Raw genomic sequence first — 22,626 nt, forward strand, 5'->3', positions numbered from 1 at the left:
TGCATTTTTGCTGGAGACAAGAGTTCCTAGCCTGTCAGCAAACTGGTTGATGGCAGCTGGCCCAGATTGTGGCTTCTCTCAAATCTATGACTTTTGGATACCTCTTTTCTGAGGTTTTCTATATAATGCTTTTCAACTGGGACAGACCCTACCATCAAAGAATAAAAAAAAGTTTCTGAAGTTAGACATATATCTAAATCTCAGTTTCTCTAGAAGTCTATCTAGGATTAGCTCAGGCAGTCCCAAAGTTTCATGGCAGTAGGAATTCATTCAACATATACTTATTGCGTATTGACTATGAGTGAGAGCTGTTCTAGGAGCTGGAAAAAGTAAAATATACAAACAAACCATTACAGTTTCATATAGTATTTATTTATTTAGTTATTAACATGGACAGCCTATTATGCAACATTATAGATGTCTTTCAAACCTATAATGAAATATAGTCCACTATCCAGCCCAGGAGAAGACAATAAGATCATTCTTATAGTAAGGGTAGCATGAGCACTCATCATAACAGTCCTTCTCTTGCACATCAAAGGGATCAATCAGTCAAAAGGTTCTTTGCCTCTATTGGGGTTTTAACTTAAGTTATAGCAGTTTCAGAGTCAAAAGTCCAACTTTGATCACCCTACAGATGTACAACATTTCATGCTGGAGAGGAAGCTTCTGTCACCCCTGGCCATCCATCTTACTGTCTTGCAGTCCTCCTATATTGGAGCCCGTTCTATCTTTCAGCCAGTATTTGTCAGGCTTGAGCATGGGGAGAAGGCAGGTATGCCATAGGGGTATACTGATTAATTTACAAAGATTGTGTTTCAAAGCTCTAAAAACCCATTTGGTGGTGGTAGTGGCAGTGAAGAATATATTACATTTCGCCAGAGAGTCCTCTCATCTCTTGAGTTTTGGTGCTGTTACCTTTTCTGATAGCACTTAAGGTCTACTGCAGGTCTCTGTGGAAAGTGGAGGTGGGACACTCTAACAGTTACTGGTTTGAGGACATCTGCAGAATGAACTGGACTGGCTACTATGGCTTTATAACCTGTTTCCTTTCTTTAGACAAAGTTATTTTTTTTTCCTATTTCCTTTTAGTTCTAAGATTTAAAAGGACAGTGAGAAGAAACTTCTTGCTTTTGAACGGAATGATGAAAAACAGAAAAAAAAAATCCATTTTTCAGTGAGCTATGTTTAATTTCCTTGGTCGAAAACATATGTCATACTGACTTTTAAAGACAAATTTTGAACAATGCTGATTAACTGCTGGAAGTTCTGAGGTGAGACTGTACATATTATCAGATTCTAAAAGCCAAAAAAACAAGATATACTAGTGTAACAGATTCTTCAACCCTTCAGTTTTATGGTGAAAACTACAAATGTTTTCAACATCAGGCTACTGATGACAGCCAATTAAACATGAAAGGAAAAACCTCAGGAAGTCTTGCCAAGTTTTTGGCAGTTTCAAGAGTCTACTGGTTAGGAAGAAGGAGAAACCATAGGGTAAAGGGTGAGCGCATTGGATTTTTTTTAACTCTAGGTACCATGGGTTTGACGTCAGTAGGTAAGACTAATGAATGAGCAGCCATCCAGTTTTTTTGGTCACTGTGCTTCCCAAGCACCAAAAAAAATGGAGCTATTTTTACTATCCAATTCCATTTTTAATAAGCTAGACAGATCCTGCTGCATTCTTGTTTGTTTCTAATTTACCAGTACATTAGTATGTAGTTTACCAAGTGTGAGGAGCAAGTCATTATGTAGTACCAAGTTTACATCATCATAGGACTACAACATGCACATTCTACTTAATGTAGCTCAAGCAACAGGAATACAAGAGAACAGTTATGGGTGGAGACTTGTTTTTGACAAATTCATGTTCACACTAACTATGGGTTTAGAAATCTTACTGGGCAGGTACCTACAGCAGTTCTCAATTGGTACTGGAACATTACACGCATGCACAAGTGATATGGAAGAGAATGAAGAAGAGGCAGCCGGATGGAGGACAAAGGGGAAACCAGAGATGGGATGGCGCCATGTATCAGGGAGGGGCGATTCTCAGCTTTCCACAGTAAGTCTCTGCTCTGTGAGAGAGGCCTGTTGGGCAACACTTTTGTTCTCATGACTGCGAAGTTTGGATACAACATCTAGAAAGGCCAAATCCTGTACTTCCTTGTGTAGACATTCTGGAAAACAAAAATAACAAATATGCTTCTGTTAGGCTGTTCCAACCTTACTATGTAATCTAATACATATACCCAAAATGTTTATTTGGATGATACCATAAAATTTGGAATAATTCTGGAAAAAGACACAACAGTAGCCTAGAAATGTCTTCTTTAGTGATGTGTTACAATACTGAGAAAGAAAAAAAAAACCTTGACACATTGATTTAAATCTTATGTCAAGTTCTACAGTCTAAGGTTGATCAGGGTAATGAGTTATAATTGAACACGGCTCATTTTTTTGGTCTGAAGGTTCAGTTACATTACCCTATCATCAATTCAGATATGAAGGTTAATAACTTACAGAAAAATCTTAGACCTGTTTCAAACTATTTTTGTGGCAAATAAAGGTTATACTTTACATCCTTTTAACAAATTTCTGTGACACTGGGCTCCCTTTTAAATTTTCTACCTTCTTCTTCCTAGCTAGCATTCTTGCTCTATTTAACTGCACATGAAAATACAAGACTCTTCTTAAGACTCTGAGAACTGCTACATGAAAAGGCTGAAGTCTAATGAGTTTAATGCAATCGGCATTGTTCAAACTGATGTGTTTAATAAGACTGAGGCATAAAACTAGAATGAGTGTTTTTGGGAGAAATAGAAAAATCATCCTAAAATTCAGATGAAATCTCAAGGGATTCTGAATATCTAAAACAATCTGAAAAAAAACAGAACAAAGTCCAAGGTTTCATATCTCCTAATTTCAAAATTTACTGAACTACAATAATCAAAACAGTGTGGTGCTAGTATATCATAGACCAACGGACTAAAACAGCCCAGAAACATATTGAGGGAACAGAAGAAACTCAGTGAACTTTTAAGAACAATAGCAATTACAAATCTGAACAACAAACAAAAAACTAGAAGAAAGATGACAAATCCTCAAGGACCTGTGGGATATAACTAAAGATCTCACCTTTATGTCATTACAGACCTGAAAGGAAAGGAGAAATAAAGTGGGGCTCAAATAGAACCTTAAGAAATATGGTTAAAAACCTCTCAAATTTAGCAAAGGAAATAAATCTACACATTCAAGAAGCTGAACAAATCTTAAACTTTTGAAAACTGCGACAAAATTTGAAAGAAATAAAAATGACATCTAACCTAGGGGCAAAAAACAAATAGAAAGATAGTGAATTTCTTATAAGAAACCTGAGAGGCCAGAAGAGAATGGCACATTTTTCAAGCATTGAAAGAAAAGAATCGTAAACTCAGAATTCTATACCCAGAGAAAATATTTTTCAGAAATGAAGGGGAAATCAAGGCATTATCAAATATTAAAAAGCTAAGAGAAACTGTCAATACTAGACTAACCTAAAAGAATGGCTAAAAGAAGTTCTCTAAACAAAAAGGGACTGTTAAAAAGAAATCTTGGAACATCGGGAAAGAATAATGACACATACAGCAAAGATGTAGATACATACAAAATAGACTGCCCTCCCTCCAAAGTTTTCTGAATTGTTTTGATGACTGAAAACAAATTACAGTATCTAAACTGGTTCTGCATGTACATAGAGAAAATATCTGAGACAACTGTATTATAAATGAGGGATAGTAACAGGACTAAATAAATGTTCAAGCAATCCACAGGAAATCAGGGGAAAAAAAACAAAAAAATGCAACTGCAAACTTAAGCTATAACATAGCAGTCATTACATTAAATGTAAATAGTCTAAACACACCCATTAAAAGTTGAGAGTGGATTAAAACACATGACCCAGGATGGCCCAAGATGGCGGCATAGTTGGATGCCGAGTTCACCCTCTCCCAAGAGATATTTGATATACGCTCTCGCAAGCATATATCAAATGTACACCTATATTTAGAGCAGTTCCTCCTGAGAGCTGTGAGCCAACTGAACAGCTTCAGCACAACAAGCAAGAGAGGACAGCTTAGAGAAAGTTGGGGAACCATGGGAGCTCTCCAGGACCTGAGGGAACAAATGAGGACCAGAAGAACTGGTGAGTGCCAGCCACTGTTTACATTTCCCCTGAATGTGGATAGTGGGTTCTCTGGTGGACATGCAGGGTGCTGTAATGCATCTCTGACCACCCCTCCTGGAACTAGATCCATAGCATGCATACAAGGGGCCCCTTCACCTGGAGATTGATCCAGTGTGTATAGCAGGTTGGTGCTTTGCACACCACTGGGCTGTGCACATGTGGGGCTTCCCCTCCTGGAGACATTGCAGAGCTAGCAAACACTGAGGTACCTGTTCCTGCAGGGCTACCCTGTCCAGAGGCAGTGAGATGCTATGGTGCCCACATGCAGGGCTGTCCTGTGTGGAATGAGTGGGGTGTTGCTGTGCATGCATTCAGTGCTGCCGAATCCAGAGAAAGGGCATTGAGATGCAGAGCGGCCCTGCCCAGACCCTATTCTGCAAGTGGACAATTAAAGCAACAGGGCACACAGGCAGGGCTGCCAAGGCAGAGTGGGCAGCGTGCGGCTGTGCATGCAAGGAGCTGCCTTGCATGTGCCTGCCCTGACCACAGCCGGCCTGCCAAAACTATTCCATACACAGGATATGGAGACTACTCTTTCAAAAGTGGGAGAGACAGCTATTCTATCCAACTCATAGACGCAAACACCAAGTCAAAAAAAAAAAAAGGGGGGGGGGAGGCAGAAGGATATGCCCCAAATGAAGTAAAAAGAGAAAACTCCATTCAAAAACCCTAATGAAATGGAGTTAAGTCATTTGCCTGATAAAAACTTTAAAGAAATGATCATACGATGCTCAACAAACCTAAGAGTGCAACAGAGGAACTTAGCACTTTAACAATATAATAAAGAACCAGAGATGAAGAATACAATGACTGAAATGAACAATACATTAGAAAGAACTGATAGCTGATTAGTTAGCACAGAAGAATGGATGAGCAAAATGTAAGACAGAATGTTGGAAATCAAATCAGAACATCAAAATGAAAAAAGGATTTAAAATGAGGATAGTATAAGAGATCTCTGGGATAACATCAAACATCCTAATATTTGCATTATAGGGATTCCAGAGAAGGGGGGAGAGAGAGACAAAAGGGCGGAAACTTTTCAGAAATAATGTCTGAAAACTTCAAATCTGGGGAATAATACATCCGGGTGCAGGAAGCACAGAGAATTCCAAACACAATGAACCTAGAGGCCCACGCCAAGCCATATTATAATTAAAATGGCAAAAGTTAAGGATAAAAGAGACAATCTTAAAGGCAGCAAGAATGAAACAAGTCACATACAAGGGATTTCCAAGTGGCAGGAGATATTTAAAGTGGTGAAAGAAATCTACAACTGAGAATACTGTACCTGGCAAGGTTACCATTCAGAATTGAAGGAGATATAGAATTTTCCAGACAAACAAAAACTAAAGGAGTTCACAACCACTAAAGCGGCCTTACATGAAGGGTTTGCTTTATGCAGAAAAGGCTATAACTAGAAATAAAATAGAGGGAAGAAAAAAAAAAATCTCACTGATAAAGGCAAATACACAATAATCATATTGAATCAATCACTTAAAAAGCTAATATGAAGCTTAAAAGACAACAGGAGCAAAATTATAACTATGATTAATCAGGGAATACACAAAACAAAACATCAAAAACAAAGAGTGAAGGGGGAGTAAAAATGTAGTGCTTTTAGAATGTGATTGAACTTAAATGCCTATTATTTAAAACAGGCTGCTACAGATGCAGATGGATATATATGAACCTTATATAACCATAAACCAAAAACATACAAAACATATACAAAAAATTAAAGAGAAAGAAATCCAATCAAAACGCTGAAGAAAATCAACAAATCTACAGTAAAGATCAGAGAAGAAAAAGTGAAGAAAACAAAAATAATCAAAAAACCAATTAACAAAATGGCAATAAGTATATACTTATCAATAATTACTTTAAGTGACTCAATTAACAGTAGTAGTATAATAGTTGGGGTCTTTAATACTCCACTTATTTCAATGAGTAAATCAGCCAGACAGAAAATAAGGGGATAATGGCCTTAAATGTCACATTAGACCAGTCTGACTTGATAGACATTTACAGTGTATTTTATTTAAAAATTAAAGATTATACATTTTTTCTTAAGAGCATATGAAATGTTTTCCAGGAGAGATCACATACTAGGCCACAAAACAAGGCTCAATAAATTCAAAAGAGTGAAGTTATATCAAGCATATTTTCTGACCATAGAAACTGGAAATCAACTACAGGAAGAAAAGAGGAAAAATCAAAAATACATGCAGATTAAACAACCTGCTTCTGAAGGACTAATGGATAAAAGAAGAAATCAAACAGGAAATCAAAAACTACCTTTAGACAAATGAAAATGAAAACACCTTACAAAATTAAAATTTATAGAATGCAGCAAAAGCAATTGTAAGAGGAGTTTATAGCTATACAGGTATACCACAGTAGGTAGGAAAAATCCCAAGTAAACTAAATTTAGGTAAACATACTAGAAAAAGAACAAACGACCCCCAAAAAGTAGAAGGAAGGACATAATAAAAATCAGAGCAGAAGTAAATGAAAAAGGAAATAGAAAAACAATAGAAAAGACGAATGAAACTAAGAGCTAGTTCTTTGAAAGGATACATAAAATTGGTGAGCCTAGCAAGACTCATGAAGCAAAACAAACAAACAAACAAAACTGAATCAGAAATGAAAAGAAATTATAACTGATACCATAGAAATACCAAGGTTTATTAAAGAATACTATGAACAGTATATGCCAACAAATTGGATGATCTAGAAAAAATGGGTAAATTTCTAGTAACATACAACCTTCTAAGACCGGGAAGAAACAGAAACTGAACACATCAATTAATAACAATGAAATTGAATCAGTAATCAAAAAAATCCCAACAAACAAAAGCCCAGGACCAGGTGACTTCAGAGGTGAATTTTATCAAACACTTAAACAACTATCTATCCTTCTCAACCTATTCCAAAAAACTGAAGATGAAGAAACACTTTCAAACTCATTCTATGAGGCCAGCATTACCCTGATACCAAAACCAGACAAAGACACTACAAAAAAAAAAAAAAAAAGATTTATAGGCCAATATATCTAATGAACGTAGATGACGACATTCTCAACAAAATATTAGCAAACCAAATTCAACAGTACATTAAAATGATTATACACCATGATCAAGTGCGGTTTATACCAGGGATGCAGGCTGGTTCAACATCTGGAAAACATACTTGATACAGGCTATGTGACACCATCAACAGCTAATATACTTAATGGTGCATTTTCTTCCAAGAGGAATAAGACAAGGATGTCCATTCTCACTACAATTATTCAATACAGTACTGTAAGTCCTATTCACAGCAATCAAATAAGAAAGACAGACAAGGCATCCAAATTGGAAAGGAAGAAGTAAAACTGTCACTATTAGCAGATGACATGACACTATATAGAAAACTACCTAAAGAATCCAAATTAATAGAATTAAAAAAAATTCAATAAAGTAGGATATGAAATTAATGTGCAGAAATCCATCTTGTTACTATACACTAATAACAAACAATCAGAAGGAGAAATTAAAAAAAAATCCATTTACAATTGCATCAAAAAGAATTAAATACCTAGAAATAAATTTAACTAGGGAGGTGAAGGACCTAAACTCTGAAAACTTTAAGACACTGAGGATAGAAACTGAAGAGGATATATCATGCCCATGGATTAAAAGGATTCATACCATTAAAATGACCATATTAACTCAAAGGAATCTACAGATTCAATGCAATTCCCATAAAAATACCAATGAAATTATTAGAACTAGAACGAATAATCCTAAAATTTATATGGAATCACAAAAGGCCACAAATAGCCAAAGCAATCTTAAGAGAACAAAGCTGGAGGTATCATGCTACCTGATTTCAAACTTAACTACAAAGCTATAATGATCAATAATAGTATGGTACTAGCACAAAAAGAGACACATTGATCAGCGGAACAGAACAGAGAGCCTTATATGGGCAACTAATCTATGACAAAGGAGGTAAGAATATAAAATGGAGTAATGACAGTCTCTTCCAACAAGTGATGCTGGGAAAACTGGACACATCCATGCAGAAAAATGAAGCTGGTCTACTCTTATACTATACACAGAAATAAACTCAAAATGGATTAAAAACTTAAATGTAAGACAGAAATGATAAAACTTCTAGAAGAAAACAAACATAGGTAGTAAACTTTCTGACATTAGTCTGAGTAATATCTTTTTGGATATGACCCCTTGAGCAAGAGAAACAAAGGCAAAAATAAGCAAATGGGACTTCGTCAAACTAAAAAGCTTTTGCATTGTGAAGGAAACCATCTACAAAACAAAAAGACAAACTACTGAATGGGAGAATATATTTGCAAATGCTATATCTGATAAGGGGTTGATATACAAAATATATAAGAAACTCATACAACTCAATAACAAAAGATAATCCAATCAATTAATGGGCAGAGCACACGAAAAGACATTTCTCCAAAGGAGACATACAGATCACCAAGAGACGTATGAAAAGATGCTCAACGTCAGTAATCATCAGGGAAATACAAATCAAAACCATAATGAGATATCACCTCACACCTATCAGAATGACTTATCAGAAAGTCAACAAATAACATGCGTTGGCAAGGATGTGGAGAAAAGGGAACCCTTGTGTACTGTTAGAGGGACTGCAGGTTGATGTAGCCACTATGGGAAAACAGTATGGAGATTCCTCAAACTAAAAAAAAGAGGTCTACCATATGACCCAGCAATTCTACTTCTAATTTGAAAAGAAATGCACACTTATGTTCACTGCAGCATTATTTATAATAGCCAACATATGGAAGCAACCTAGGTGTCCACTGATATATGAATGGATAAAGAAGATGTGGTAGGTATACACACACACACACACACACACACACACACACACACACAGTGGGATATTGCACAGCAATAAAAAGAATAAAATCTTGCCATTTGCTACGACATGGATAGAGCCAGATGGTATTATGGTAAGTGAAGTCAGTCAGACAGACAAAGACAAATACTGTATGGTTTCACTAATATGTGGAATCTGAAAAAACAAAACAAATGAATAAAACAAAAATAGGCTCACAGAAACAGAGACCAAGCAGAAGGGTGGAAGGTGGGGGGATGAGTGAACAGGTGAAGGGCAATAAAAACAATAATGGTGTGATAAGTTTACATGGCGACAGGTGATCACTAGAACTAGTGGAGTAGTCACACTAAGCTATAAAAATGTTCAATCACTACACTGTATAGCTGAAACTAATATAACACATTAAATTGTATATAAACTATATTTAAATAAAAAACAAAAATGGAAAGCACATGACCCAACAATATGCTGCCCACACTTCGAATATGGTACAGCACACTGAAACTAAAAGGGTTAAAAAAGATCATGTGAATGTTATTAAAAAAAAAAGTAGTAGTTACTTTAATATCAGATAAACTGACATCAGAGGAAAGAAAACTGAAAGGGAGGAATGTTACATAATGATAGAAAGGTTAATCCACCAAGAAGGTGTGTGGTTTGCACCTAACAGCTACAAAATATGTGAAGCGAAAACTGATAGAACTGAAAGGAGAAATGCAAAAATCCACCATTATTGTCAAAGATGTCAACATTCTTCCCTCAACAACTAATAGAACAATTAGTCAGAAAATCAGCAAGATATAGAAAACACCACTACCAACCCAAAGTATGTAACTGACATTTCAAGAACACTCATCCAGTAATAGCAGAATACACATTCTTTTCAATTATCCATGGAACGTATACCAAGATATGCTAATGAGTACTTGAACAAATTCCTTAGCTAATATCATGGCATACAAAATAAGAACTTATTCTTTATATAAAATAATATTTTAAGATTGGTGAAATGTATAGGTGTTGATTTTTAACATTTATTTTGTCTGTATTTGCTATATGATACTTTGGGAATATTTTCAACCTCCATAACTAATAAACCTCTATAAACTAATTTCTAATGCTTTTTAAACTCAAATCCACCATTTACTATTATTCTATATTTAATAAAGTCAAACACATATTGATAGACATCAAATGATAGAAGAAATACTCACCGGATCCCATGAGAGCACAGATCAGGACCATGGAATTATATTTGATTTCAGGAGCACTTCTCTCATCTGCTAGCAGTCTATGTAAAATCTGTACAAGTTTAGCACTTTCTAGATCTTTCTCAGCAGTGCCTAGAATATGACATGATTAAATTATCAGTTATATCTACTGCGTATGAACCCAGTACGATCTGGCTAAACACTGCTTAGCTTTCTAGAAACTGACCATGTGAAACCTTCTAAAAGGGACTGATAAACAATAACTTAGATATATTATATGAAATTCAGACCCTGTGAAAATAGTGGATACAGCTATATTTCAGCAGACATTTCAGAAGTTTAGGCTTACAATTTAGAATTAAAACATTCCTTTTACTATGGGGTAATTAAAAAATATTATCAAAAATGTTAAACATACACAAAAAGCAGAAACCATGGTATAATGATATACAATATGTACTATCACCATCTCCATAAATCATGGCCAGTCTTGTTTCATCTATCTCTAGTCTCAAGCCATCCCAAATAATTTTGAATCAAATCCTATAAATCACATAATTTCCTCCATGTATCTTTAAGAGATAAAGAATATTAATTCCTATCAAGATCCCAGCAGGATTTTCTATCAAAAATGGATAAACTTATGCTAAAATTTATATGAAAAGCCACAGGCCCTAGAAGAGGTAAACAATTTTGATACAAAAAAATAAAGTAGGAGGAATTCTTCTACCTGATATTAAGGCTCACTATAATAGACTCACACAAATATGTTCAACTGATCTTTGATAAAGGTTCAAAATCAGTTCAATAAAGGAAAGATAGCCTCTTCAACAAATGATGCTGGCAATTAGCACCAGACAAAAAAGGAACCCTGACCTAAACTACAATGTAAAATTATAAAACTTTTAGAATACATAAAGAATTCTCAAAAGTCAAGAGTTAAATAATTAGAAAATGAACAAATTCAGAAAAAGGCCAATGAAACCATGGTATAATGATATACATCAAATTATAGCTGACTAGCCAGAAGAAAATGAAGATTATATGTTTAATGGGTAGAAAATATAATCTCATTGAAACTTCCTTTTACACATGATTGCCTATAATTTATTTTTAAAAAAATAAGGTCATAATAGTTTTGTTGAGCATGGAAGGAAAGCTTAAAAAAAAGAAAATGAACAGAAGACAAATAGACGTTTCACCAGAGAATACATAAGATGGAAAATAAGCACATGGAGAGAAGTCCAACATCATCATTAGAAAAATGTAAATTAAAACCACAATGAGATGACTCTACAGAGCTATCAGAATGGCTAAAATAAATTATAGTGACATCATCAAATGTTGGTGAAATGCACAGAAAACTAATCACTTAAATAATGCTGGAAGGAATGTAAAATGGGATAGCCACTGTGGAAGGCAGTTTGACAGTTTCTTAAAAAATTAAACATGCAGTCACAATATAACACAGCAGTTATATTGTCTTGGGCATTTGTCCAGAGAAATGAAAATTTATGTTCACATAAAAACCTATATGTAAATGTTTATAGCAACTTTATTTTTAAAAGCTTTAAACTAAAATCAGCCCAGATGTCTTTCCACAGGTTAAATGGTTAAACTGTACATATATACCAGGGAATGCTATTTAGCAATAAAAAATTCTACCACAGAGTCAAATTGGATGACTCTTTAGGAAATTATGCTGAGCTAAAGCAGCTAATTCCAAAAGGTCACACATACTATATGATTCCACTTACATAGCATTTGTGAAATGAAAACATAATGGGAAATGAAGGGCAGATTAGTGGTTTCCAGGGAGTAGGAACAGGGTGGGAGGTAGGGGTAGGAGGTGGGTGGATGTAGTTATAAATGGAGGAATACTTATGGTGTTAGAACTGTTCAGTATCTTTACTGTGGTGGTTGATATACAGACCTACATGTATAAAAAAATCTGTACAGAACTTAACGTATGTACAAATGAATACAAGTAAAACTGGAGAAATCTGAAGAAGGTAAATTATATCAATAGTTGAACTATTATAATATTTATAGGTTTGCAAAATGTTACCATTATATTCAGATACAGGTATAGATACACACTAGCAAAATACTTGTAGTTCTATCAGACTTCTATTGCACTTGTGTGGTTCCTTTCAACCAAGATAAAAATAGGAGAAAATAAGTTTGTCACTGGGGTACTTACCCAGTTCTAAGGCTGCTATTAGTGCCAAAGCAACAAGGGCTTCATTCTGCATTATTACATGTTCACTAGTTGCCATGGTAACTAGATGCTTGATGCCACCACTCTGTACAATGGTTTTAATTACATCCTACAATAAATAAATATCACAGAATTATAAACTTCAATTTTAAATATAAAGAATCTGCACTATAATCACTCAATTCATTGTTAAATTGAATGGTTTTCTGACAGTGTCCTGTATGAACCATTATGTTTAATAATTTTTTTCTTCATAGAAGAAAAAGAAAAAGCTTTTAGTTTTAAATAAATTCGTCAAAAGATGACACTTTAAATTACCTAAGTGAAAAAGACCACTGCAGTTCATATCAAGGAACAGAGAGTCCCAGAAGCTACCGAAGAACAACTGCCATTGACCCAAATGCTGACTTACCATAGGATAAACAGAAGAGAATAAAACTTGTAATAACAAAAAAGCCCCTCCCCAATTTTTATTACAACACAAGGTTATTATTCTCCAGATGCTCCAGGTACCAGATTTTTTTTTGGTAGCTTTTACCCTTTGTTGGATCTGACAAAACTAGATTACATACAAAGGGACTTGAGTAGAATGTAAATCAAAATTCTGTCTCATTTCTCATGGTGCCTACAGGTCTGTCCTCTTCAATGGCAGACAGGCAGTGGGCTCCAGACAGAAATCCTATAACTAACAAATTACTGAATTGCTCTGCATCTCAGTGACTTTATAATGTTGGGATAATTTATGTGTATATATATCTCATAGGTTTCTTGATAATTACAGTTATTACATGAAAATCACACATAGGAATATATAGAAAAGGTTAGATGAAAAAAAGGTCACATTTATTTCTAATACCCATTTTTGTTTTCATCTCAGAGTTTTGATGCCTAAAAATTCCTGGATTAAATATGATTTAGTGAAAAATCTCAATTACAGAATATTTTTAAAGTAACCTTCTTTGGTATTTTTTACTATTTTTAGTAATCTGAAGTAAGCTGGGTATTTTAAGTAGCCTATCCAAGTTAGCTTCAATGGTATAAAACTAACTGTAATTAGAAATATTTTTCAAATTACTTTGGTAAAATATTTGAAAAAGAGTTTTCTTAATGCTTCCATCTTATGTAAATTTTAAGAGAAGTACTTATAGACAGTATCTTTGCAGAAACTTGTTTTGTAATCAAACATTCTAAATAAGTGGAGTTGAAGTACTGAGTTTTTATGGAAGCTTTGTTCTAGCATCTAATGTTTTTTTTTTCCCCATCAACCTCTTTTAGAAAGTGAGAAACTATTTCTTAAAGCTTTTTATGATGAAAAGAAAGCTTCCCAATATACTGCTTACTTAGTGACAGTTTATTTGACACTGAAATTAAAATCTTAAAAATTAGTAAAGATTTTTATAAAAAGAAACTTATTAAGAAGACTCAGAGATTCTAGGTACATGTAGAATCACCCAGGGAAGGTTCCTGAACTGTCATTTCATCCTCTTATTTTATGATTCATCCTGAAAAGTGCACTGTAGTAGAAGAAAGGGTGGAGAATGAATGAAGTTAATTTGTACTTCAGAAACAAACAGCCCTCCCTTAAGTCCAAGCATAACTTCTTTTCCATCATACTTTTCTGGAACAGACACCTAGGTAGTTCCTTTTAAAATACCTACCCTCTCTCTTCCTACTTTAATAAATGTTTATTGAAAAGCTCTATGGAGTTGCTTTGCCTGATAGAATGAAGGACAAAAGATAAATGAAGCATTGTATTTATGTTATAATACAAAAGAGAATGAATAATACCAACAGAAACCCTTTATGGAGCAACTATTATTCACTGGACATTGTACTGGATAGTTTAGAGATATTAGCTCATCTTTGTCCTCACAGAAAATCCCATCATCTAGATATTATCTCTAGTTTATAGATGAAGAACCTGAATCTCAGATTAAGTTATGACATTTGCCCAAAGTCAGTGATTAAGTGGTTAACAAGCCAAGATTCAAATCCAGGTAGTTTCCTGGGTTAGGGCTGACTGCCTGGCCAGCGCCAGTAGGGAGTCAGGAGGCGGGACCCTTCTCCCCCTCGACTCCACTCTACCCCTCCTGCCCACAGTAGCAGCACCAGGCTCCAGGCTCTAAGTCCATAGTGGGGGGTGGGAATCCCCAGGCGAAAAAACAAATCCAGGCAGTCTGAATGCTAGATCCTTGTTCTTAACCATTTGTAGAGTCTGTGCAAAAATTTATGTATTAAATTCATCATAGTGAATCTTCTCCTGTGACACCCAGACAGAGTTGGCCTCTGCAGTTGTATTCAAGTGAAATTGTTAACAGGCTTGCCTTAGAAAAGAGATTATAAAAGATGAAAGGCATATAATCTAGATACTAATTCAGCTACTGAGCTGCTGGCCTGGGTTTTCACCATTGTGATCTTTAAGAGAGTTCATTTGTTCATTTATTCATTTACTCAACAAATATTTATAGGATATTGACCATGTGCTGGGGAAATAATAGGCTAGATACTGTCACGAGAATGGATTTTGTCCCCCTTTTACAGTTCTGGGCACCATATACTATCAAGATATCATTTAATTTCTAAATGTCAGTAGTTAGCTTGGTCAGTGCCTAGCACACAGAAGATGTCTGACACTGATGCTGGTAATGGTGGTGCAGGTTGTGGTACAGATAACAGCAACAGCGACAACCTCCATTTACTGAGCCCCGGGTACCACATGAGTACTTTGCATATGTGATCTCACTGAATCATTCTTACCACACTTTCAGTTGGGTATTTTCCTGGTTTTTACACATTCAGATACTGAGATGTGAAGACACTTGACCAAGAGTGGAGATAAAATTTGAACTTATCTCTGTTTGATTCCAAAGCCTTACTCTTAATGATTATGGAACAGAACTAAATAAAAAAGCTCAGTCTTCAACTATTTTTTTCAGAATTTCTGATGAACATATTTATAGATAAATACATAAAAATGCAAGCTTATGATGTGGGATCTACAATACTGGGTTTCCAAACAGGCCACTCAAATAATGTTTTCTAGTGAACGGTTTCCTCTGGAACTTACTTTTGATTTACTGTGTCGTATAAGGGCAGAGAGCAGTCTGTTTGACTCCCCCATCACACCAGCATGATCTTTGGCTTCACACCACTCAACCAAACGCTCCACTAATTTAACATTCTTTCCCAGTTGTTCAGCAGCTTCTGCTATAGGAAAGAAGGTAAACCACAAAGGAATGAATCATTGATAGGCAATCAACTGAAATAACTGGTAAAGATGTAAGAGTGTGAAAGAATATTCTATGTCTAAAAAACATAACAATTTTATTAAAGCCAAGAACTGCAAATACAGTACTCCATATCTGATGATCTATTTGGCCTTTTCTATAAAGTTGTGTTCTTTTGTACAAAATACAAAAATAAGCAGCTTTATACTCTTTTGGGTCAGCCTGGTAGTCCGTTGGTACTCTGGCAAGCTGTAACAAAGAGTTTTTAGAAGGACCCTAAGGAATCAATATAGAGAAAGGTTTAGAATCTAGAAATAAGTAAATATAATTCATTCCAAGAAGTGGTTTCCATTACTGTTTTTATAAACAAAAATGACCTCCCTGTGTGCAAAACAAATTTTTAAAAATGTTGACTCACTGTACTGAAATATGATGATTTTGAGGACAAGGTAAAAATGGGTATGGAATGCTAAAACATAGAAACCCAAAGAAACTGCTAATAAATCAACCTAAACTAGGATTATATGTAGTAATAAAGAGAGATACAATATAATTTCCATTTAAAGTCAATTATAAAATGCATGGGAATTAATGAATGGGTTCTAAAACCAATCTCTTTTTTGCCTTTTATTTGCTATTCATCTTTATGATTACATAATTCTGGAAGCTAAAAACAAGCTCTTTTCCAGCTAGTGGCACACTGAGACTATCATACTAAAAATGCATCTTGGGAAAGCATTTCTTTTACCTTGTGCATCTATTAACATTCTTAATGTTCCCAAAAGTTTGAACTGAACTGGGGGCATTTCAGATTTGAGGAACTTCAAAACAGCCTCTGTGACCCCAGCTGATAACATCTTTGCTTTATTTATAACTAGAAAGAGAGAGAGAGAAAAGAGAGACTATGGTTAAAATGGTGTTTGCATTCTTGATGATAATCATTCAATTCAATACACATTTATTTAGGGTCTTATTATCTTTAAGGCTCCATGTTATGGTTTTCTATTAAAAAAAACCGTGTTTGTCTATAGGAGGATAACATACAAAATCATACTTACTAGCTTTTTAAACCTAACCTCAAAACACTTAAATGATTTATAAAGAAAATATGACAATGTTGCCTACTTTACAAAAAAGAACAATTCTTCAACTTTACCAAATGTTTCTTTTTATCTCTGATCATGACCTAGCTGTGTTAATATAGATGTTACAGATGTTAATAAACAACATTAATCTGCTGTATGAACCAAACTAAATCCACAGGTTGTATCTTCATATGGTTATACTATGTTACATAACCAGAAATTTATTTTTAGAAAGTAGAATAAAAGAATAGTTTAAAGCATCTCCTGTATTATTTCCCATGGTAATGTGATTTCATGGCTCAAAAGCTTTTAATTTAAAAAGACGCATTAGGAGTATTTTTAAAAATTGTTTGTCTGCTTGTAGAGAAATAAAAATAAATCTCAAAAGTCATTCTTTAAAGGGACTCTGCTAACTGATGCCATTACCTCATCTCAACTGAAGATGCTTAAAAAAGCTTAATTATGCCAAATATGATGAAAATCTTAGTTTACTAAAGGTAACAAAATATTTGAATAATCTGAACAAAAGCAAAAATTATGGCTGTATACTCCCAGAAAATTTTTTGACATATGATATCCATCTTTAGTAAAAAAGTGTAAATACTTTGGAGACTTTTTTCCCCACCCTTTTCTTGGTCAGGACAGGTCCACATCAAGTAAATGTCTTCCCCAAATGATAGATTTTACTTCTTACACAGTTGCCTCCCATTCTTGCCTTACCTGGAATGGCCAGATTTCTGAGGGCACTTAGCGCTGCATGCTGTACTGTTACATTTCCATCTTCTACATGTCTGTCCAGTAAATCCATAAGTTTTTCTACAATTCCATTGTCTACCATATGGATGCAATTTCCATCTGAATAAAACAAAACATTTTTTTCTTCCTCTTTACAAACATCCATAAATATTTTGTAATACTGATGCCCACCCATTATCTACATTAGTGAAAATGGAGCCATAAGAAAATAAAGCAAATTCTAACTCTTCTGTTAGATTTATAGTTTTTTTCCCCTCTGTGTGAGAAGTCCAATAAGATTCTTAAAATATGTAAAAATTTAAAAAATCAGAAAACTCTCTAGCTTAAACTGGTAATAGAAGATAAATTAAAACCACATGCTTTAATATACCCACTGATAGTTTGTATTTATAGCGAAGTATGCCTGAGTTCTGTCAGTGTTACACAGTATGCTATATTTGATCATGGCTCACATTTAAGTTATTTTTCAATGATAGAATTTCTGAAACATTTATAAAGCAGAGAGAATATTATAATGAACCATTATTTTCCCTATATTTAGCTTCAACAATTATCAATATTTTGCCAGTATTAACTCCATCATTAAGGAGTTAATGATGGTTTCCAAAAAGAAGGGAGTGAAAATGGACTGTAATCGATTATAACAACAGTTCATATTGGAATAAAATCAAACTAAACACACCCATATTTCCTAGACACAGTATGAGTTTCTAGACTAATAGCTGCCTTGCCAGACTTCAGAAATAAACATGGAACTCTGGTGCTTCTGAAATATTATTAAACTAAATTAAACGTTCTACCTTAAACCAGAGAATTAGCCACACTTAAGTTTTGTAGGCATAAAAGTATAAATTGATGCACAATAGCCCTACAGTGAATACTTAGATTATTAAATCCAAAATAAAATCACCAGGCAAGAGAGCATATCCTCCCAGATAAGTTTAGTAGAATGGGACTCAAGTTTACTAACCTCTGAAGTGCAGAATACTCACAGAAGGACTTCATGATCAACATTCATGATCTTTACTAGAACTTAGATGAATTGCATAAAATATGTAATCTGTTAGGAAAGTCACTATAAATATTACAGATCTCTGGAAATTTAAGGTAGCAGTACATATATACCTATTATAAATAATTTTGAACTTTTTCAGTTTTAGCACATGTGATGGAAAAGCAAAAATTAAAAAAGAACATTTGAGCTAAAGTGAAATAATATTCTTACCATTTCTGGCAAAATTTGCAATGGCCAATGCTCCAGCAAGCTGTAGCTGGTGGTTATTTGATGGAATCCAGGACAGCACCCTTTGAAACACATTACCTTTTCCTCCTTCAAATAATTTCTGCATGGATTCATCTGGAGGTAAATGAAACAAACAGATAAGAGGAAAATAATTAGGAGGAACAAATCCATTAAGTGTATTAATATCCAACTACATACCTCAAAAACTAATTCATAAAGGGAAAAGTAATGACTCTTCTTAAAATAAACCTTTAGTAGAGACTGGACAAGAGAGCTTAGAATTTTTCTAGTCTAAGTTCCAAGTAACTATCTGGCTATTAGTCCTTTGGTGCTGTCTTTAAATACTGAAAAATTGTGGCGACTCCTCTTTTCCAGGTTCATTATTCTTTAGTCCCTGATATGTTTCAGGTTGTAAAATCATCACATCAACAGGATTAAATGAAATAGGAAAATGAGAAAATGCCTAATATAGTGTTTACAAGAGACAAATCTTTAAAAATCTGACAACCACATTCTTTATTGGAATAAATTACAACTTACCTCCAAGAAGTAATAAAACCATTAGATCTGAAGCAGTTTTGAGCTCAGCAATATCATCTTCTTTGTCGCTATCCACTTTCTGCTGAACAATCTCGAGCAGACATTCTACCAGGCCTGCTTCAACTAGCTGTAGTTTAATAGCGTCTAAAGAATAATGTAAACAAAACAAGCTAAACTTGAGATCAAACAGGAGTTCTGGTATAAGCACTCTATTATGAAGAATTATAAGAAACTGAGAATAATGCATGATATAGGTAACACACCTTCAAAGATCTGAGTTTCAAAAGAAAGTATCTGACAGTGCAGCCTAAATACAGAAAAGCTTTATTTCATTTTTCTATTTAAAATTATGTTACCTTTCACAATGTCTGGCAGCACCTAAACGAACTGATTCTCAGCTCCGAAGTTAAGTAATATCACTGCACTGTTATTCTAGATATTATGCTCTTGTTTAAAAGGCAATACTATAAAATATCTCACAGTTTAAAACAAAACATATAAAGTTAAAATAATCCACTAATGGAGTTATTAAAAAGTAAAGCACTATTAGTAAATTTCAAACTATATTACAAGTATATTTGGATTCATATTTGTATGTTTTCTTTCTAGGGCAGTTAATAAATCTATAACCTGAATTTTATAAGTCATCTTTAAAAAAAAAAGCTTCAGGTTTTTATTAATTTGAGACTTTCTGGAGTGATGAATATATGGTGGTTCATTATACTATATTCTCTCTATACCTGAATAGGTTTTAAAATTTCCATAATAAAAGATGAGAGAGAAAATAACTTTCCAGATTTCTGATGGATAACCAACAAAATAAAAAATTTACATCCCATCTTCATAGCAAATTCTACACCCATATCAATTTTGTTTGTACCACCCTGATAACTGAAATATATTTTCATTGTAGAAAGCTTATTTCATTAAAGATTTTGATTTCGCATGCATATCTGTCTTTGATTAGAACAGATATTATACGCTACTCATCTTTGTATTTTAACCTAAACTGGCCTACTTAAATATTTTGGTTGTATCTGATATCTCTTAACATAAATGCTAATCAACTGACCTAAGAAATATATTTGCTACACAACAATTTTTAAACTTAAGGTTTATTTTTTAGTTGAATTTTATTTTAGTCATTGGTTTCCCTAAGTTGTATATGCACATATCTACAGCAGTGGCAGTTTTATCTTGTTATTTGGGAGACTTTTAATACTTAAGACTTTTTTGTTTAGCAATTTTCATGTGTAAAAACTTAGTTGTTTTTTTTTTTTTTTTTTTTTTTTTTACTATCAGGACCACTGATCTTCCTCAAACTATTATCTCAGAATACACAGAACATTCAACCTGGAATATTTTTTAAAAGATATATTTGCACTGTGCAATGCTAAAAGTAGGGCGTTTCCTTGGTTACAGAATGCTAGGGCTAGAAATGTGTGGTGATTAGAATTGAAAGCCATGATGAAAAAAGCTTTAAAAATACTAAGAAAACCTGAATTATACAAAATCCCAATTTAAATGTTAGAATAACTTTCCTTTGCATATAAGGTAAACCAGGGAATGATATGCTAAGGATGGTCCAGAAATTTGTTTTCAAAGATGTCATTTAATCCACTGCACAATTATAAAACAGAAGTGTAGGTGGTGGAAGAGAAACAAATAAGAAATAAAAATACTGTTAGTTTGAAACATTCCAAGAAAGGTTATAGGTAATTCACATAAAAACAGGCTGAAGGTCACAATAAAAATTTGGCTAAATCACCAAATGAGATGGAAAAATGAATTTCTCCCCTAAAGAATAGATCTAAGGCATTTAGAAAATTAAAAATCTGTCAAGATTAAAGTTTACAGATCTTTCCTCTCACAGTTGACTGTAATCACATGTATATGTGGGAAGCTTAGATAGCCTTATTAAGGAAGATTAGCAAGGCATTCTGCCAAAGCAGACAGCTCAGCACACACTTATCAACACCATTCTGCCCAAGGACATCTATCACCACTGTTTGCATATATATGTATGTATATATATGTATTTAAAAATCTTTTCTAAATGGTGAAAAAATTCCATACATGTAGAAAAGTGTGTAAAATATGCATTTAATTGTTAATAAGCAAATAACTATGTAACTATCTCTTAGATCAAGAAATTCATTGCTAAGAACCCAGGAAGCCCCTTTGTGGATCTCCTTTTCCTAACATAAATCCCTCCCTCTAAACCTCTGAAATCTCTACACTGATTTTTATGTAATTATGTTCATACTTTTCTTTATTGTTTCACCAAATAATCGTTCCTAAAAACTACAAATTACTTTTATCTTGTTTTGAACTTAATATAAATGGAATCTTACAATATATATTTTTCAGAGCTGGTTTTTCCTCGTCATAAGATTCATCTAGACTATTGGTTTTAAATGACTTCATTCCTTTTCTTAACTATATATTTTTCCATTATATGATTTATTTATTCTACTGAGTTGTTTATAATTTTTCATAATTATAAATCATGCTACTATGAACATTCTATAATGGCTCCTGGTGCACATGCTTCTGAATATATTCCTAAGAGTGGAATTGCTGGATCATAGGGAATGCATGTGTGCAATTCGGTAGACATTGTTTTCTAAAGTGTACCAATTTATACTTAACGAGAGTGTCCACAGTTCCATATCTTCATCAATGCTTGGTATTACCAGACTTTCCAGTGGGTATATAGTAGTATTTGACTTTGCATTTCCTGATTATTGATGAGCTGAGCATACTTTTATGTGTTTATTAGTCATTTTGATTTTGTCAGATGCTTACTCAAATCTTTTACATATTTTCCCATTTTCCCACTGGGTTTTCTTCATTTTTCTTAACGATTTGTGCAAGTTTTTACAGTTTGTATACATAAACTTTCTCTTGGTCATATGTGTTGTAAACATGTGTCTTCCTTTTCACTCGTAATGGTGTCTTGAGAAATGGAAAATTTTACTTTTAAAATAACCAAATTTATCAGTCTTTTCCTTTATGGTTAGAGCTTTTTGTGACCTAAGAAAACTTTCTGTATTCCAAGGCCATGATGATATTCTCCTACTTCGTATTTTAAGATAAACTTTCTGGTTTAAACTTTTACATTTAAGTCAATTATCTATCTGAAGTTAATTTTTTTTTAAATACAGTATAAAGTGGGGGTATGTACGTGTCTCTCCAATTGTATTTCCCCCCCATATTCCCAGCACTGTTTATTGA

General features: G+C 33.9%; 1 protein-coding gene across 6 annotated transcripts in view; it reads right to left on the reverse strand.

The window, feature by feature from the left end:
* Positions 1 to 350: 350 nt before the first annotated feature.
* RAP1GDS1 (Rap1 GTPase-GDP dissociation stimulator 1) overlaps positions 351 to 22,626 on the reverse strand; it is a 133,054-nt gene continuing 110,778 nt past the window's right edge. For 5 of the 6 annotated variants that reach the window (XM_016166710.2, XM_016166707.2, XM_016166709.2 and 2 more), the window contains 8 exons: positions 19,390 to 19,533; positions 18,832 to 18,963; positions 17,571 to 17,705; positions 16,514 to 16,639; positions 15,606 to 15,745; positions 12,521 to 12,647; positions 10,321 to 10,449; positions 351 to 2,180 (listed from right to left, as the gene is read on the reverse strand). In XM_016166710.2, the coding sequence (XP_016022196.1) occupies positions 2,053 to 2,180; positions 10,321 to 10,449; positions 12,521 to 12,647; positions 15,606 to 15,745; positions 16,514 to 16,639; positions 17,571 to 17,705; positions 18,832 to 18,963; positions 19,390 to 19,533 (1,061 nt within the window). In that variant the 3' untranslated portion in view covers positions 351 to 2,052. The remainder of the gene's footprint in view (positions 2,181 to 10,320; positions 10,450 to 12,520; positions 12,648 to 15,605; positions 15,746 to 16,513; positions 16,640 to 17,570; positions 17,706 to 18,831; positions 18,964 to 19,389; positions 19,534 to 22,626) is intronic. The other variant, XM_016166708.2, reaches the window with a different exon arrangement.

Source organism: Rousettus aegyptiacus, unplaced genomic scaffold, assembly GCF_014176215.1.
Source record: "Rousettus aegyptiacus isolate mRouAeg1 unplaced genomic scaffold, mRouAeg1.p scaffold_m13_p_10, whole genome shotgun sequence".
NCBI classification, from domain to species: domain Eukaryota; kingdom Metazoa; phylum Chordata; class Mammalia; order Chiroptera; family Pteropodidae; genus Rousettus; species Rousettus aegyptiacus.